This window comes from Drosophila miranda, chromosome XR, assembly GCF_003369915.1.
Source record: "Drosophila miranda strain MSH22 chromosome XR, D.miranda_PacBio2.1, whole genome shotgun sequence".
Classification (NCBI taxonomy): domain Eukaryota; kingdom Metazoa; phylum Arthropoda; class Insecta; order Diptera; family Drosophilidae; genus Drosophila; species Drosophila miranda.
In genome coordinates this window covers 18,233,293-18,251,843 of record NC_046674.1, presented here as the reverse complement: position 1 = coordinate 18,251,843, position 18,551 = coordinate 18,233,293, and the positions used below count along the sequence as shown (strand labels likewise).

General features: G+C 46.2%; 3 protein-coding genes across 3 annotated transcripts; 2 read left to right on the top strand and 1 right to left on the bottom strand.

Moving 5' to 3' along the window:
* The first annotated feature begins 71 nt into the window (after positions 1-71).
* On the top strand, positions 72-1,451 carry LOC108152192 (SR-related and CTD-associated factor 4). Its single transcript, XM_017281346.2, has 2 exons — positions 72-235; positions 299-1,451. The coding sequence occupies exons 1-2, from the start codon at positions 208-210 to the stop codon at positions 1,288-1,290; spliced, it is 1,020 nt and encodes a 339-aa protein (XP_017136835.1). The 5' UTR covers positions 72-207; the 3' UTR covers positions 1,291-1,451.
* A 517-nt stretch (positions 1,452-1,968) lies between these two features.
* LOC108152194 lies at positions 1,969-2,656 on the bottom strand. Its single transcript, XM_017281348.2, has 2 exons — positions 2,378-2,656; positions 1,969-2,314 (listed from the first exon to the last, which is right to left on the bottom strand). The coding sequence occupies exons 1-2, from the start codon at positions 2,505-2,507 to the stop codon at positions 2,022-2,024; spliced, it is 423 nt and encodes a 140-aa protein (XP_017136837.1). The 5' UTR covers positions 2,508-2,656; the 3' UTR covers positions 1,969-2,021.
* Positions 2,657-3,532: 876 nt separating this feature from the next.
* LOC108165556 (alpha/beta-gliadin A-V) lies at positions 3,533-4,950 on the top strand. Its single transcript, XM_017301629.2, has 3 exons — positions 3,533-3,645; positions 3,701-4,666; positions 4,744-4,950. Exons 1-3 carry the CDS (start codon positions 3,624-3,626, stop codon positions 4,809-4,811), a joined length of 1,056 nt encoding a protein of 351 aa, XP_017157118.1. The 5' UTR covers positions 3,533-3,623; the 3' UTR covers positions 4,812-4,950.
* Positions 4,951-18,551: the final 13,601 nt, after the last annotated feature.

Sequence of the window (18,551 nt, the reverse complement as noted above, 5' to 3'; positions counted from 1 at the left end):
AAAAATCGTGCCTTGCCCTAAAACCGAGTCCATGCAAATTAGGCAAACCCGTTCAAAGACAATAAACATAAATGTAAAATTTATTAAGGAAACCCGAACTGGGGAACAGGTTCTGAAGGAGGGCTTACGTAACAGTTGGAGGTGTTATATAAACTGTGCCCCGACTCCCCGAAAGGACAGAGAAGACCCTGCTGTTGACGATTAAAGATGTTCAAGATTGTTCCTTTGGCCGCAGGTGGGAACTGGTATATATTCTTATGATCCGATCCTTACTTATCGAAACTTCTTCTCTTTTTAGTGCTGCTGTGCTTCGCTACAGCGCAGGTTGTGCCAAATGCAGAGATTGGTCGGGTTACCATCCAAGTGCCGTTGTTGTCTAATGGAAAGCCCGTCATTCTGGGAAGCCACGAAGGTGTTGAGGTGGCCCACGTAGAGGAGATCAAGCCGGGAAAGATCCAGGTGCTCAATGAGGTGCCTCCAACGCTCAGCAAAGTTCGGAGTGCGAGATCCATTGTAGATCATTCCAACGTAGGAATCCCAAATCCTGGCATTCCCAACGAAGGAATCCCAAATCCTGGTATCCCCAATAGGGGAATACCAAATCCTGGCATTCCCAACGAAGGAATCCCAAATCCTGGTATTCCCAATAGGGGAATACCAAATCCTGGCATTCCCAACGAAGGAATCCCAAATCCTGGCATCCCCAATGAAGGAATACCGAATCCTGGCATTCCCAACGCAGGAATCCCAAATCCTGGCATCCCCAATGCAGGAATACCGAATCCTGGAATGCCCAACGAAGGAATCCCAAATCCTGGCATCCCTAATGTAGGAATACCGAATCCTGGCATCCCCAATGTAGGAATACCGAATCCTGGCATTCCCAACCATGGAATCCCAGTTCCCGATGCTTCTGTGATCCAACCTGTTGCGGTAATGCCAACCCACCGCACCACCACCAGCCACACGATGACCACTACTACAGTACTGCCGAAGCGTGTCCCGTCCAAGAATTGCCATCACCTGCTCTTGGCTGGGATGACCACCGTCTCACCCTTGGAAATGATGGCCACTCCGCCGGCAGAGAACTGCGACGAGCTGTGCACCAAGCACGAATACATGCCCGTCTGCGCCCACAACGGTGTGTGTGTCCACGAGTTTGCCAATCAGTGTGTAATGGACACTTTCAACTGTAAGCATCGGGATCTGTCCTTCCGCAGCGTGGATGAGGATGTTTGCAGGTTGGAATTGTGCGCCAGGCGATGCAAGGAGGAGGATTTAATGCTCTAGGACTATGACAACATACCCACTTATTCCGTATTCTCTAAGTCCATATATCCGTCAAACATAAAACAAAAATAATGAAAATGTAAACCAATCTCTTGAATTCACTGCATGCATGGGAGAGAAAGAGAGAGAGAGCGATGTCCCAAGTGCCAACATACTAAAGATTTGTATTTATAGCAAAAAAATCGAACAAGACATTGAGCTTTATCAATTCTTAGTTGTAACGGACAAAAGATCCTTGAAATTGTATTTTATATTAGTCCCAGATTAGTCTTAGCTTCCTAATAGCCATCAAGTGCATTTCTTCACTCCAGGTATTTCCGTGCAGAGGCCGAAGATCACTATAAGTATTACATTGCAGCCATAGGATCAATTGGTCCAAGAAAAAGTCCCATCAAAGTCCCATAATTGTTAGGATAAACCTTTAGGAATACCAGAAGACTCTCCCCCGAAACTAGATTTCCGCTTCTGGCTTGATAAATATTAATTTTCGCTTTGATCAGCTGGCTGTTGAAATGCCGCAAACTAGCAAACTAGTGGGGAAGACCCCTGCTCACTCGCTTCACTAGTGCGAAATTTAACTTCTTTGATTTTCTTGGAGTTTAGTCAATCCCAGCGGGGAAGGAATATCTTATTTCTAAGTGACTTTATAATTCCCCACAGAACACTCAGTTTCGTGTTTAGTTTCATGTATTTATTCCTTGAATGCTACAACCTCATAACCAAAACCGCTTCTACAATCCAAACTCTCTGAGATCCGACTCCAGGCACCTGGGCTCCCAGTCCTTCGTGCAGCGGTGATCTTCCACAATGCTGAAGTGCTTCTGGGGATTGCGGCAGTTGTAGGCGGCCATGCTGCAGCGGCTCTCAAACTTTAGCAGGCACTGTCCGTTGGTGGCGCAGACGGAAGGATCCCTCTCCGTGCAGTGATAGTGGCACTTGTCGTCTTCCACCTGATCCCTATACACCCGTTGTCCATGCTGATCAATGCTGATATTCTTGGCCAGGGCACAGCCGGCAATGAAAACTGAAAAGAAAACACAGTTTCAGTGGGCGAGAGTGGGAGCGTGGCGAAGGGAGAGAAGCTTACGCAGAAAAACCAGCGACAGGATATTCATCTTTGAGCTTTGGTTTGTTGGTTGTCTTCGTTGTGGTTCACGTTCACCTTGCTGTGTGTATGCAGCAACTGTAAAACTGTGGATTCTGCCGTCCCCTGTCATTGGTTTTATACCAAAAGCGAATTTCAGCTGACAAAAGCTTTGGGTTTCTGCTGTCTGTACCACTGTCCCTGCCCGTCCTTCCTGCTTCCCTGCATAATCCTTTATTTTAACACCTGCCAGAGATATAAAATTGCATCATCATCAACGGCATCAACGGCTTTGCCTGGCATTTTCGGATTTTTTCTGGCTTGTAATTAAATGTTCTCCCGTCTGGTTAAAAATAAGACCGTGAGATGCCAAATTTGCATATTTTTGTCAGCGCTTCAATTTGATGTGGTTCCATTGTTTTGAGGGAAGCTCTGGAAAATCCCGTTGTTTTGCCAAGGGGTGCTATGGTTTTTTCCATATTTCCATTCAGCTGTGTCCTTGGAATCTATCCTTGGGTCTACCTTGGGTCTATCTTATGTGCTTAGGAAAGTGCTGGCACCAATACAATGCTCCGATTTGCCTGCTGTCTACGCACACAAACACACTGCACACACTGTGCATGTATGAGAGCCGGTGACAGCTTGGAGTTGAAGTCGGTTAATTTTCAATGAGATTACTTTTAGATTTTATTGGATTTTTAATAAAACTTCTTAGAATAACCGTAAAATGTCATTAATGTCATTCAATTTCTAAAATCATTCAACCTTTAACCACTTAACACCTCTCGTAGAGCTATAACTATTATTATTATTTGGAGGGAAGTGCGGGCTGCTCATACTATGTATATCATGGATATATTCCTGGATATTCTTCAAAATATCTCACAAGTTTCTTAATATAAATATTTACTGCCAAACATCATATTCTATAAGGAAGTGATTAAAGCAATATGAGCGATATACCAGCTGGGAGGTAGGTCTCTCCAGACGAGGTCTCAGCTCAGTGTTCCGTTCAAGCGAGACCAGAAAACCTGTTTACCGACAGAATTGGAATAAAATCCATAAATGATATGATCACATGTTAATATCAAATCGTGGCAGACAAGCTGATGTTAAGGGATCGGAAAAAAAACTTTATAAAGTGGGAACATTCGGGAATGCAGTCACAGAACGCCTTCGAACGCCAACGCAAAGGATTGTAGCTCTGGAACAAGCCAATTTGAACCAAAAAGGGAATTTTGCAAACAAAATGAGAGTGTTTTTGGTGCTTGGTAAGTCAGGGCTATTCCAAACGAGAAATCCCACTACAATGCAGGACTTTTCCAGCTATCCTGTCCCTGGCACAGGCCGCAGAGGTGCCGCAGACCACAGAGGCGACCACAACGACAGGGAAACCGAAACCCCAGCAGATGGAGCTCCCCGAGCACATACAGACACTGATAACCAATCACATCCATCAAGTGCTCCAGCACGTGAAGCAGAATGCTCAGAAGCCCCCTCACACATTGACTGGCACTGTGGAGGCGGGCAAAGGGATTGGGAGTGGGAGTGGGTCGCCAGTGGTTGAGCCCTTTTCAGGTCTCCTTCCACCACTTGCACACCCTGGTGATGTCCATCTCCCTGCCGTTGACCAGCCAGCGGCTTCACCTGCGCTGCAACCTGGCCTACAGTCGCTGCAAGCTAATGATCCACAGGTGAGGGTGATAAATCACCAGGCCACCGGCTCACTACTCCACCAGGGGCGCCCGGTGGTGCAGAACAAGGTGGTGATGCCCCCTGTGCCACATGTGGTGCTCTCCCTGCCCGGCCAGCAGTCCGTCGATATTGCGGACAAGGTGAACAAGCTGCAGCAGCATGTCAGCCAGGTGATGCAACAGGCCCAGCTCCACATTCCTCTGGCCATTCAAGAGGCGATCAAGAGGAAGAAGGAACAGCAGAAGCAGCAGGAACAGACCACACAGCAGCCGAAGGATCAGAACAAGGAACAACAGAAAGAAGAAGGGGAACAACAGGAGAACGAAGATCCAACGACGCCCCAGCCGGACTCCTCATCAACACCAGTCTCAACAAAAAGCAAAACAGGTCGCTCCCTGGACACGTGGCCCCACCACGCCAACCAGGTGCACATCCCCCAGTTGATTGCCGAACATCAAGAGGAGATCGACCGGGGCAAATGCAGCTTCAAGTGTCCACGCCAGGCCCTGTCCATCTGCGCCAGCAATGGCAATTGCGTTGTCAACTTTCCCGGCCAATGCGAGCTGAGTCAATGGAACTGCTTCAATACCAAAAATGGTAAGCTCTCCGCAGTCCATTAACAGAGTTCCATTACCATGTCTGAGCCCCTTCTGTTTTTGCTTCTCCATCCTTAGTTTTCCATCAAGTGCACGATGCCGAGTGCCAGAATACCATCAAGTGCTATAAGCGTGATATGATGTAGAGGTTACAGGATGACAGATACCCTCCCTTAGACCATGGAAAAGTCGTAGCTCAAGGGAATGTATCATACTTTTTTTGTATACTGCAAATATCTTACAATTTAATAAAGAACTATTTTAATAATATTAGATTCCAATTCCGAACCCATAACATTGTTGGCAATCTTTGGAAATGTTCATTCCGAAATGAGATACAATTTGAAAGATTTTCTGTCTGTTCTGGCCGTTAAGTATTATGTCCCACACCAAACAGTCCCCCAGCTCCAGTCCCAGTCCCATTCCCATTCCCAAGCCAATCCCTGTCACTTGTGAAGTTGTTTTCTTGATATTCTATCTTCACTTTCGCCACACTTTCGCAAGTGCAGACGCCTTTCTCTCCCACTCCAGGCGGTGTCCCAACTGCTTCTGGCACCCGACAACGACAACCACGACAACGACGACGGGACTGAGGATGGGGACTTCGGAGACGACTACAATCATCCAATTTGTCAAAATGGCTTATTAACGGATTTCGGTTAGAGCCCCGCACAAGAACGCCAAGAGATGGCGCAAATAAATGTCATTATCATTGATTTGCCAATACAAATGCCACAAAACAGATATGGCCCTGGGATGGAGATTGGGCCAGGAGCTGAAGCTGTGGCTGGAGCTGGAGCAGACAGCTGTGCCACTTTGGCTAACAAACAAAGTTGGCTAACATTTTTGTGGCGGCTTATCAGAAAATGTTGCCGTATGCAGAGCGAGAGCGAGTGCGAGAGACATGAAAAGACGTCGAGTTGGATCTCCAAATGGAACGGGGACCTCGTTCGGCTGTCAGCTCTGGCAGCGATAAACGCTTGAAATGTTCGCTGGAACTGCAATTGGATTTTTGGTCAATTAAAAAGCACTTTATGGTTTCTGCCGAGAGAGGGACAGAGAGAGAGAGAGAGAGAGTTCAAGGTGAGTTTCAACTTTGAAAGAAAGATTTCTATCTTCTTCTCTGGGCATCGATTCCTCCTCTTGTTTTTCTTTTACCATCCATGTAGCCATGTATCTACATGGGCATAGATCTTGCTTAGGTTCTCCTGCTGCCCCATCCACACATCCCATCCACAACTGTTAACTATTCTCTCTCTAGCATGCGGAATCTACGACATCTATTCGCCTTTTGGGGCCCATAAATTTTCCACTTTTCCATTCGCAATTCCCCGCCTGGGGATCCTCCTGATATCCCGCTCTGTCTCGGGTACTTCTCGGTGTTCTACAAATGTTTGACTTAGTTTCGCTCCATTTGGGTCCAATGCTGCTGCTGCTCCACTGTTGGGCCGCCTGCTGCGTGTCTGCCACGCATGCGCCATCGCCATCTCATACATCGTCTCTCTCTCTGTCCTCTCGCCTTATCCCTCCTCTAAGCGGTTCGTTCTGAGCCACAAAAAAAGCTCCGTTAACTCTGCTGCCGCTTGCTTATCTCTGCCAAATGCTTTGGTTTGGCTTGGCCTGGCCACATTTACTTCTGCCAGACACTGGCAAAAATAACGCGCAAGTGGTCTCAACTGTTTTACACTCGAAACTGTCTGGCACTACCTCTGTATGAGTTTCCCCTCCGGGTTTTTCTCAGTGTGAGTAGGCTGGCTCTGGTTAATGCCAAATGCGTGAGCTGTGGGCCGTGCCGCATTTTGATGGCTCGGATGGCTTCTGCTGGCTGGTCGGAGGCTTCTTGGGTTAGCAGCAGAGAAGCAGAGCAGCAGAGTAGAGCCACCAGGCTCTGAACAGCGGAAATGCAATTAACACTTTGGGCCGTAATTGCGTGCCAAATGCATTTCGCTTGCTCTGTGGCCAGTCCACAGCATTGGTAATGGTCCAGGATGGAGCAGAGCAGCCAACAGAGTGTGAGTGCGAGAGCGAGTGAGAGGGTAGAACAGGAATCTGGGGGCCTGCCCTGGTCCTAGTCTTGTTTTGATTTGCCTGGCTCATTTGCAAGAAATGTGGCCATAAATCAATTTGGGAATGCTCGTCGACTACTGTCCGCTCAAGGGAGCGCTTCTCTCTGCCTCAGTTCCATGTGGGTCTTTGTGGAGGCGGATGTTCTGGATGATGAAAGTATTTCAAAGGTTCAGTTCCATGTCGACAAGGCAATCCCCAGGGAACTTCCCGTTCATATTTCTGACCTCTGAAAAGAATATGTTTTTTATTTGCAATGGTTTTGCGTTTTTTGATAAACCATCTTTATCGCCTTTTCGAATTGGGTTTCGATTCTCTCAGGAAGTGACTTCCTCCATCGTTTTATTTCCCCTCAATTTCATCTTACTTGACCCATAAATTCTCGCTCCTTAACTGCTTTATCCCTGGCCAATTAGCCGTGATTTCCATACAAATGGATAGCAATTTGGTAGCCAGATCCGGAGAGAACATTTCCCGCTTATGGCCGGTCAAAACCTTCAGCATTAAACGCTGTGTTTAACTTTTCATTTAACTGAAATTAATTGAGTAATTTGATGCGAAATGTTTGCGACACGCACTGCAAAGGGAAAAGGAAGAAGAAGAAGAAAAACAACAATTCTACAAACAAGATTGAGAGCAGAAAATGCTGGGCGAGGAGGCAATTGTGGGTGGGTTGGGAAAGTCTAGGGAACTGTGGCAGATGCAGATTATAAAATGGCTCGCAGGCAGAGCAACGCAACGCAACGCAACGCAACTGAAACGAGGCCAGACAACAGCAAAATTTAATATAAAGCATATTAACTTTGATGGCAAATGACCGCGGAGTGTAGTGAGGGGTTGGGGTAAGGGAGCTACGGTGGAGTGGGGAGAGGGGCATTAAAGTGGGGGACTCGGCAGAGTCCAACACATGGTTTGATGATGATGATGCGCGCTTTTGAAGTCGCTGGGAGTTAGGCCCCAACGTGGGCTCTCCACCGCCTGACAACCGTTTAAAAAGGTTTTATTTACACCGAAGACAGCTCCAGAAGAAGCTCCATTGCGATGGGATGCGATGCGAGTACGTGTATACATACACTTACTATAGTATGTATAGTAGTAAGAGAGGGTCTTGGTCTCGGTCTTGGTCTTGGTCTTGGTCTTGGCCTGGTCCAACATGCAGCGCAATTAAGTTGCCAACAACTTTGAAATTATGCAATTATGGGTATGAGAAATTGCCTGGAAATTACATGAGGAACTTGACGAACAGCAGCAGCTCCAACAGCTCCACCGGCAACACAGAATGGAAGCTCAAAGCAGCTCAAGTGGAGCTCAACGGAGAGCAGAGGAGCGAGAGAGAGAGAGCGAAGTGAGGAGCCCCTGGTTGGAGTCAGCCTACTTGATTATTTATTAAAACGAAAGTTAAACAGCGAAAGGAAGCAATTTTCCATATAAAAGAAGCCAGAAACTGAGAAACAGAGCTTTGGTTCTTTGGGCTTCTGGGCTGCTGCTGAAGTAGCCACGATTCGCCTTGGCTTCTTGGCCGTGTGTCTATGCAAGTGGGCTCGGCTGCCGTCTCCCATCTCCCCTCTTGGCCTGCTGAGCCTGTCCCGCGTAATTGCCATGTTTAAAGTGTGATTAATTTGTAATCATCAAAAAGGCAAAAAGAGGGGTACGTAGGGGAAGCTGGAACAGCATCTGAAGCAGAGAACGGAGAACAGAGAAGCTGGGGCAAATGTTTGCATTTTAAGTTTCCTGGCAAAAAGCGGAGAGACTTGGCCAGGAATTGCTCTAGGGCCCTCTAAGGGAAGCTGGATGGACGTCGCGACGGGGTCAGGGGCAGGGGAATGGGGGGGGGACATCCAGTGTGTTCCCTAAGTAATTGAGTTTGCTCGGTGATGCGTTGAAAGTGGCCGGGAATGCCAGACACACAGAGAGAACACAGAGAGAACTCGGAGAGAGCTGGGGAATGGCAGAAGTGCAGATAATGCGCTGGAGAGCAGTGTTATGCATAATAAGGTTTTGGTTTATCCCCCCGACATGTTGCAGGCCCGTCGTTAGCCAAGATCTGGTGGGGTGAAGGTGATGAAAATGGTGGATACTTGGATGCGTGGGTGGGGGAGGTATTAGTAAGGAATCCGGAGAAACAGCTTAGAACATAATTCATTTATACAGATTTTGATTTCCCTTTACATTTAACTCATATCGGCGCGATCGAGCAACATTCGATGCAGATGGAGATGGAGATGGTTATATTTGCACCACCATAATGTTTCCACCATAGCTGTACAAGCCATTAAACAAGTGGTATTTCAGAAAGCGTATACAAATTAATTTCAAAATGAAATGGAGAAAATCTTCTTAGCGAAATACGGTAGGGGCTTTGCTATTTTCAGCCTGAAGCCTGAAGACTAAGCTCCTAAGCAAAAACAAACAATTATTTCGAGAATTATTTGCGCGTCCAATTCGTTAATTTTGAAGCAGTTAGCTTTTCTCCTGCCAACTGTTACCGTTTGTCTGTCTTTATCAATCGTTTATCTTCTAACAATCATGATTGGGACTTTTGCCATTGCCAATTTCATTAGCTGACAACTTTATTAGCACCTGAGAAAAAAAAGAGGGAGAGATCGGGCACTATAAACACGATTCTCAGCAGTCGACTGTGGATAATTACAGAGTCCGACTGTGCGCGAATGCATCCAGCATCCAGCAAACAGCGTCCAGCGTCCAGCAGATACGCGTACAATCCATAAAAGCCATCGAAGCCAATCACAGTCGCCGGAGCATTGCCATTAATTAAGCCAAAGTATAAATCTGGCATTCGGCCACAGCCGAAAACCAAACAAAGCAGGAAGCGTCCAAAGTCCTCGTCTCAGCCATCTCAGCCATCAGCCAAAAGGCAACAGCCTGCACTTCGACTGGGACCGCCTGCCGCGCATGAGCAGAGCAGAGCCGAGTGGCTGAGTGGCAGAGTGGATCCCCCAGTCGCAGTCTCAGTCGCAGTCGCAGTACCGTCTAGTTCGACATTCCAAATAATTACAAGCTATAAAAATTTATGAGCGCCAAGGATTTTTTTTGCCACCACAAAAAAGCGAATGCGTGTGTGCGCCTCAGGCGGCAGAGCCAAGTGAACAGCAGAACAACAACAAAAAAACGTGTATCTACGTATACACTCGTATAAGATACAATGCGCTCACCCATAAAACAGTCGCCGCAATTGCAGTCGTCGCTCCATGCCACTCCATGCCACTCGGGGCTACCGGTTCCTCTGCCTCAACCTCTACCAGCCAGGCCGACTCCCGACTCCCGGCTCCCGATTCCCGGTTTGGTTTGTCTTTTGTTCTGGTTCGTTCCTTTTTTTATGCTTTGATTGAAAATTAAGTTGTGCCCCGACTTTTCCAGCCGATTGGGTGGCTCGCTTCATTCTTCCACTCGTCCACTCAATCACTTGCTCACGATATGTGTTAAAATTCAATTACAAATGCGGCGAAAGGAAACAGAGATTTTCTGAACAACTTTTTTAGGGCTTTCATTTTTCTGCTGTGGGGTTTTTCATATTTTTCAGCCGTTCTACACCCAGAGCCAAGAGCCCTGTACACTTACATATGTAAAAATATATTTTATATTTAAATTAAACATTTTCACATTTTAATTAATATATTTCCTTCAAATTTAATATATACCCAATATTTATTTTAAATTGTTTTATAAATAGCTGAAATATGGAATTATATTTAAATTTATGTGTTTAAAAAACGAACATTTAATTTAAATATGTGTGTGTTTCTTTTACTGTACCATTTTCTCTCAGTGTGTTCTGTGTTACTGTCTTTACAGCTCCTTATGTCAATAATTCTTTATGATTCTTTAACGGTTTCGCCTTACCTTTGACATACAATGAACCCTTCTTTTCTTCTGCGATTTTGCTAATTCAATTCTTAATTTTTGTGGCTGAATCTTTCACCTGTCTCGTTTGGCCATTCAATTTATAAGGCCACAATCAATTGGCGTGTTTAACTGTATTTCCACTGTATTTCTCTCTGCGAAGATATCCCATTATTTCGATGCTTATCCTTGTCAATGGTCGGCTTTCTTAAAGCCATTTTTCCGTCTGATAGTTCGTCCGCCTTATGCCACATGCCACATCCGCTTGACCCTCTTTCATACTTTATTGATTCCCTCGCATGTCCTGTCCCTTCGCAGCCACCCTGGAGACCATCGGTCAGAGCCCACAGACAGGCACTCACTGACAGTCGATTTGAATTGTTGTCATACGAAGTCAACGCAGTGCCTTCCCCTCGGTTCCCATCACACCCGAACGCAGCACCGGCCCGAGTGATGGCTACATCATGCTCTTCCACTTGATTTACGTCTAACTGTAATCGAATAATATATCAGGCAAGGGGCTAACCAGAGGTCCCACCGACCAGGTAGCCCCAACTATGCCGGCCACGAAAACCAATCCAGTCTGCGGATGGCTCCCCGCTTTATCTACGTGTACCTATCCCTCCCCTCCGCGCAGTCCCTACTCGAGCGAACTTAACGGCACGACAACCTTAGTCAAAAGCTCAGGCATAAAATCAATTACATTGACAAATGAGCAGCTGACAAGCGGAGAGAGGCGACAGGCGAGAGGAGGGCATCCTAGCAGCCAGGCAGCCTGGAGGGAGCATGTGTCAAAGCGTCCCAAAAGCGCAGTTGCCCCACAGGCCATGGATGCTACCCGGACTCAGTAGGCGCAACGTGCACAGTGATTCAATAATGCAGAAATTATATATTTTTTAGGCCTCGGAAACATATTTCTTGCCAGAATGGAAATTCCACGGACGCAAAACGCAGAAGTACGTGACAGCCGGAGCCGGCCAAAATATTCTCATACACATATTTATGTACATACTATATAGAGTCTATAGAGAACTACAATTTGAAATGCTTTTGCAGTTCATTGAGTATTATTTTCAGCTTAACCTCGAAGATCATGCCGAACAGGGAACAAATATTTGACTTCTGATAATGACTTTTTAATGGCTCTCTCGAACATCTTCCCAAGGATAGTTAACCAATACTTTCTGAAGCATTATTTTCTTAATGAAGTCCCAGAGTCATACCTTTCTACCATAATTTTCGTTAGGCTTGTTTACTCCGTTTAATGATCTCCCACAGCCTTGGCTTTCTCTCAGAGCCGTTTACAGCCACTTGACCCACTGTAGGGTAGCGGTAGCCTCGCAATCTCCATGCTTAACATGTAATCTGGCGTTTTGGGGCACGCGGCAACATTCACATTCGCCATCCTCAGCTCAGAAGAGACTCCACCATCCAGCAGTCCCCTGCCACTCATCCTCCAGCCCCCAGACCCAGCCCCATCCACCGATCCACCCATCCACATCGTCGTCGCATGAATTATGTGACTTATTAAAACGTCATTCGAGCTGACAAGTTGCCTTTGCCACTGTCGTTTGTCCACTTGGCCTCAGTTTACCTGTGTCTGCCCACCTCAGGTCCCCCCTCTCTATCTGATTCCAGAGCCAGAGCCAGAGCCGAGCAGGAAACTTCTAATTGTTATATACTGTCCATCCGTCTTTCCTCCATCGGTGGCGTGTGCTCTGTGTGTTCTGTGTGTGATTCTGTGGTGGGCCTTTGTTTGTGCTGTGGCACTGCAGCATCTCCCTCTCTGGATAATCAATGAGCTGTCTGCCGTCTGCTGTCTGCTGCTTGCCTGACTTTATCAATTTGCATTTATAATTTTCAAATTGATTGACTTTCGGGAGTTGCCTGTGTGCTCGCAATGGATAACCTTGCGATGACAGCCACACACAGAATGGCCAAAGGTCGAAGGTTTCTTCCTTTTTGGAAGTGTTGGACGACTTTCTTTACAGGATGGCTATATGCTTGGATAGGCCTTTGAGCCCTTTGAATTGAAGAAGCTGCATGTGCATGCAGCATTGTTTTATTGTTTATGTTTCAAAGAAAAGAGGACTTATTTTTTGCTTGGATTAAATCTAATTTGATTGAGTTTACACCTGTTTTGGTTCATCCGTTTGGTTGCATTTCTATCATGTTTGAGATCATATTACATCGTGCATTTAAAACTTAGTTCATTGGCATTTGATTGGCATTTTATGTACATAACTTCGTTTTCTTTCAGTTTATATCCTCACCTGTTAATTTTCACCAATTAAATTTCATTCCACATTCTTCCTGTGCCATAGCCATTGCCAATCCATTGTCATAATTATTCTATAACTCCTTTATCTCAAAATCTCACTCCAAATCCGTTTTGGAGTCATGTCAAGGCCGACATGCCTACACATGTTTCAATTACACTGTACATCTTTTTTGAAGCGACAAATGTCACACATCATAAAACGAAATTTCCCCGTTCTCTCTTCTTTTTTTTATATGTATGTTTTGTACTGCTATTCACATACTTCCCCTGCCACTCCCACTGCCACTCCCACTGCCACTCGCACTCTCATTTTCATTTTCATTCATTCCGTGCTGACATAATGTTCTCCTCGTCGTTGGTGGCGTTGGAGGATACTCCTGAATGCATTAATTAAATTTAATTAAAATGTGTCAACTGAGCTTGTCATAACAAATTCGTCTCACATTTGAATTACCCCTCACTCCTACTCCCACTCCCACTCCCACTCCCACTCCCATTCCCCCCGCTTGTTGGCCAAAATGACACAACAACAAAATGGCTCATTAAAAACTTTTATGCTGATGAGATGGCTGAAACGAAGGCTGTAAAAACTTGGCCAAAGAAGTGTGGCCAACGCAAATGCTCATACACGTACGTGTATGTGCGTCTAGTTAATTACAGGCATAATAATGCGGATACACTCTCCTTCCCTTCTACAGAGGTAGTTCAAGCACACCTTTGCATCCACATGAACCCGCTAACACGCTTATATCGCAGCATATCCTGCCCCATCTCCCACATTTCCATCAAGTGTCTCCTCGCCGGGTCACCTCTTCCTCCCAGTCTCCCATCACTTGCTGCGACTTCTTCTTTAGCTTTTTCTAACTGGCTTTACTGCTTCCTTCTACGACCTCCTTTTTGCGTTACATTAACCGTGCTAGACAGTGTTGAGCAGCTACCAGCTGCTTGGCAAAAGTCACGGCAATTTTTTGTGTTTTTTGATGGTATATCATGAGAGGAACAGTATTTATAAAATCAGAGCTATGCTCAACCCTCTTTAATGCTTTCGATCATTACGAATCCTGCCTTCGGATCACCCCGAATCACTGAAAACCGAGTGCGAGCAAATTATTATTATTCTCTTTACCAGAAAATCAAGTGAAGAGTGAGCGCGAAACAAAAACCGAAATTTTTGGATAGCGATACCTGCTTCGTCCGTGAAAGCTGAGACGCCGATTCAAACTGACCGAACGAAGCGAACACCGACCGAAACCAACTGAATCGATTCGGTTGCTATAGTAAATGGTAAAGGCTAGCGTATAAGTTGATAAAGGATCTGTGAATTTTAAAACTAGGTCATGCAGAACTTTGGCTTTAAATTCTCGCTAATTATAGCGACTTGTCTTAGAGGTGAGTGGCGTAAGTGTATCATCCGACTCTCAAGGTTTGATGAGATTCTAATCTAATCAAAGATCGTGTATAAGAAATATTCATCTATGTAGGTTTATAAGTGAATAAAAATGATAATTTTAAGCAGTTTAAATCACTTTAAAAATATAAGAGCTGCCATGAATAGAAGATCCTTATAAGATATTGTAGTCAAATGTCCTAGATCCTAGAATGAAATTCTATCAGACACGAACTGAACTGAACTGTGACTCAAACTGACCGCAAATCGGAGCTAATTAAGACGTGATTTACCGCATCCCTATCACAGCGGGATGCACATATACCTCAGAGCCCCTGCCTACCCCATTTCTCCTGTACATCCACTACTCCTGTTCCAGGAGCATCCTCCTGGTTCCTGGTTGCTGGTTCCAGGTTGCTGGTGCTGCTGTACAAACACACCCGTGGGTGTCGTTAATTGAAATTATTATACTTGTCTGTGGTATCATAAATGCGACTCGTTAAATTTGTATGTATGACACTCGTGCTCACACACACTCTACACTCGCATACATACATATATTCGTATGTGTGTATATATACCAGATATATGCAGGCTCATATCCTGCTCATATCCTGCTCATTTCGCGCGTTGTCCCTTCTGCCATCCTCCCGTGCATGTCTATGAAGTGTCTCATATTTGCATGGCGCTGCCGTCGTCTCGTCCTCGTGTCCTCATTCAGCGACAAAATGGAAATTTGTTGCCGCATTGCTCATAGCGTTTCCCCCCACACCCACGCTATCCACCGCCTGCCAGCCGCCTGCCCCATGTGTGTGTGGCGTGGCCCTGTTGTTGCTGTTTTAATGTGTCAAGTGTTTTATTTGCGCGTGTTACCTACTTTGATTTTATTTGGCCCGCTCGCCAGGGCAACCATGAAGGACCCCATTCCCTCCCCAAAGGGACTGCAGATCCTCCCAGAGGGGGGGCTGTGCCTCGGCTTGGGGGTGCGGCTGGCCCTAGGGCTGGTGCTGGGGCTAGGGCATTCCACTCGTGTATACCTCACTTGCTTTTATGTTTAATTCATGCGCAAATTGTCGCGGAAATCTGACGTCAAGTGTATTAAACGCCATGCGCTGCTTTTGATTTATGGACCCAGTTGCTGCCGCTGCCGCTGCCACTGCCATTTGAGGTGGGTCCAAGGGGGTTCCAGGACTGCTCGACGGCGCAGATGGGGTCGGGGTGTAATGTAGCCTGGCCGTCAATTCCAATAGCGAAATGAAATTGTTGCTAATTTATGAGAGACCCAAACCTACTCCCAGTCCCATTCCCATTCCCAGTCCCAGTCGCAGTCGCAGGCCAGGTCCAGTCCCGGGGACGACTGTTCCAGGTCCGCAAACCGAAAATTCTTTGGATGCTTAATGAGCCGCGACAGTTGGGACACTTTAAAATCCAGCTTTAAACTTGAACTGAAAGGGATTATGCGGTACCGATAGCGGTAACGATAAATCGCACATCATTGAGAGATATTTATTGGAGTGAGGATTGTGGATTGAAATGTATGCATGTACGCCGTAACTGGTTGGCTAAGATTATGCACTTTTACGCCTATTAGTTTTTGCCAAAAATCCAATCTCAAAAACGATGTGCTTGGGGTTGGGGAATCCCCGCTCTCAAGCACTTTCAATTATCTCCCATCACTGCGGTCAATCATCTGGGCAAAGATACTTGAGTTAGCCATTTAAAATCAATTAACACAACAATTTGGGTGAGCACACCCCTAACACGAGAGGCGGTAATTATTCTAGAACGCTTATCAAGTGACGGCACACACCGCACACACATTTGCATCTGCATGTGGCCCGTAGAAAAAACTTGTAGATTGCAATCTCCAGACGAAAGTGTAGCTATTGCTTAGGGCTTGGATGATAATGGAGCTATAATTATGTGTCAATTATAAATGTATTAATCAAGTGTGGAACTATGCAAAGGAACCACAAACCATCCAAAGAAGACATGAGAGTGGGGAACGGGTATTGGAATAGGAGTACCAGTGAGACATTGGACATTGGACACTCATGAAGAGGCATTCCTCTAAATCCTGAGATTCACTTAAAGCGAGGTTTCAAGGTTTATCTGCTTGAAATCACTCAACATCTACCGAATTAATTGACGATCCTGCCACTTTGTCTTCCTTGTCTGCATATCAAGTGGCTGTCGCAGCAGATTCAGCGCTTTCGAATGCCAGGCATGGCTTCCCAGATGCTTCTGCCCAGATAACTGGTCGGAGTCGGAGTCGAAGTCGGAGAGGCCATGGCCATCCCAACCAGGTGGGCTCCCAATCGATGCCAAATCAGGAAGCCAACGCGCCAAGACAACAACGGAAATCACTCGAGAGACTCGCCAGAGGAGACTCGATCATTATGCAAGGCCTGCCCAGAAGAATCCCACTCCGGTCCGGTCTTCTTGCACTTGTTGTTGGTGTCTTCTCTCACTGGATACGTAATCGCGGACAGAGCCGGGTCTGCTGTAGACCGTTTTAATTGCTGCAAATTAAACTATCATTAAAATATGTAGAAAATCTGAGTAAAGCTCTGCCCCAACCCCTTCTCATGCGAGCACCGAGTACGAGTACGAGTAGCAATATCAATTTCATATTACACATTACATCACAGCCCAGTGAGCTCGACATGGAAAAGAGAGGGAGAGAGAGAGAAACTATATAGGAAAATGGAAAAATTGCAAATTGATTAAAAGCCATTAACATGTTCTTTATCACTCAACACACATGGCCGACTGGGCTGACTGGGCCGACTGTGCCGACTGGGAGAGGCTGATGCAAGCAGGCAGGATGGGATGATGGTGACAGAAGGGTGCTGGTGCTGATGCTCCCGCTCCTCTTGTGGAGTGGTGCCCCGAGTGGGATTGGGTGTAGGCTGAAGTTGCTGTCCAGCACATGGCTAAATGGCAGCTATGGGACGAAGGAGGAGCCGTTCAGTGGGGTGCTCAAATTTTATGGGCATGCATTGATGGATGGTTTCAATGAGCAGGATGTTGACATTCAAAAAGGGGGATTCATAAGGAGAGTTCTGTATGTGTGTGTATATTTATATATGATCAGGGATTTGCCTGCGGGGCCAGCTGCTTCCAGCTCTCTTCTTGGAATTTATCTAACCCAATTTCATCGATAGCCAAGCGCTATTCCTCTTCCGGAAAACTTTACCAAACTATAGCAAACTTTCCTGCTCCCACCAAGGATTGGCCCCACTTCCCCACAACAGCCACTATTCCACCTCTTCTCTATTATGCGATTCATCAATTTTATTGTTTCCCCTTTCTCCGATTCGCTCCGTATGCGTATTGTTGTTTTTTGTGCCATAAAACTATTGCAATTCCAATTTAGCAATTTCCATTTGGAACCGCAACTAATTTCAACTTTATTATTTGAATTCGAATCGGGCAATGGCCAGTGGCCAGTGACCAGTGACCAGTGGCCATAGACTAGTGGCCAGTGACCAGGAGAAGGAGTCAAAGGCGATAAATCACTCATACGGCAAGTGTGGCGCAGGCCAAAGGAGAAAACTGATTGGAGCTGGGCTTAGCGAAGGGGAAATGTCTCCAAGTGATGTAGAAATGTTCATGGTTCGTTGCTTGTGAGAGGGTTTGGGTCCTGTCTTTCTCTTTCTCTCTCACTCTCACTCTTTCGCTGCCATTTGGCCAATTTCCCGCTTATTTACGCAGTTGACATGTGCAACACGTGCGCTGACAAATCATCGAGGGAGTGGAGTATTGTGTGGAGGGGTGATGGCATTAACCCCTTGCCGGTAAGACAATTTAACACCTGAGCGAGAGCCAAGCTGAAATAATTTATTGACACATTTTGCCTGCCACACACTTGGCCACTCTGCTTTGATTTTCACGAGCCACACTGCCACACGGCTACCCCACCCCACTTCCACCCCCCCAACAATTTCATGCCCAAGCGAGCAGAAGAGCCCGCTCGGCTGGGGCTGAGACTGGGGCTGGTGCAGCGACAGGGGGTCAATAACCGACAGATATTCCAATTTTCCCCTGGCTAAAGGGAAACTCTACTACTCGTATCTCGTATCTCACATCTTTCCTGATTTTATTCTGCTTTTCGTTTTTTGCCTGCCTTAACACTTGACTGGGCTTAAATGGTGGTGCTGCTTTTGTCGCTTGTATTACACTCACTTAGGGCCAATTATGGTTAATGTCTCAATTAAGCGGCAGTTATGAAAATTATTGACTCGCGCACATCCCAACCTGAGCCTCAACCGAGGCCTGGCCTCGGCCTCC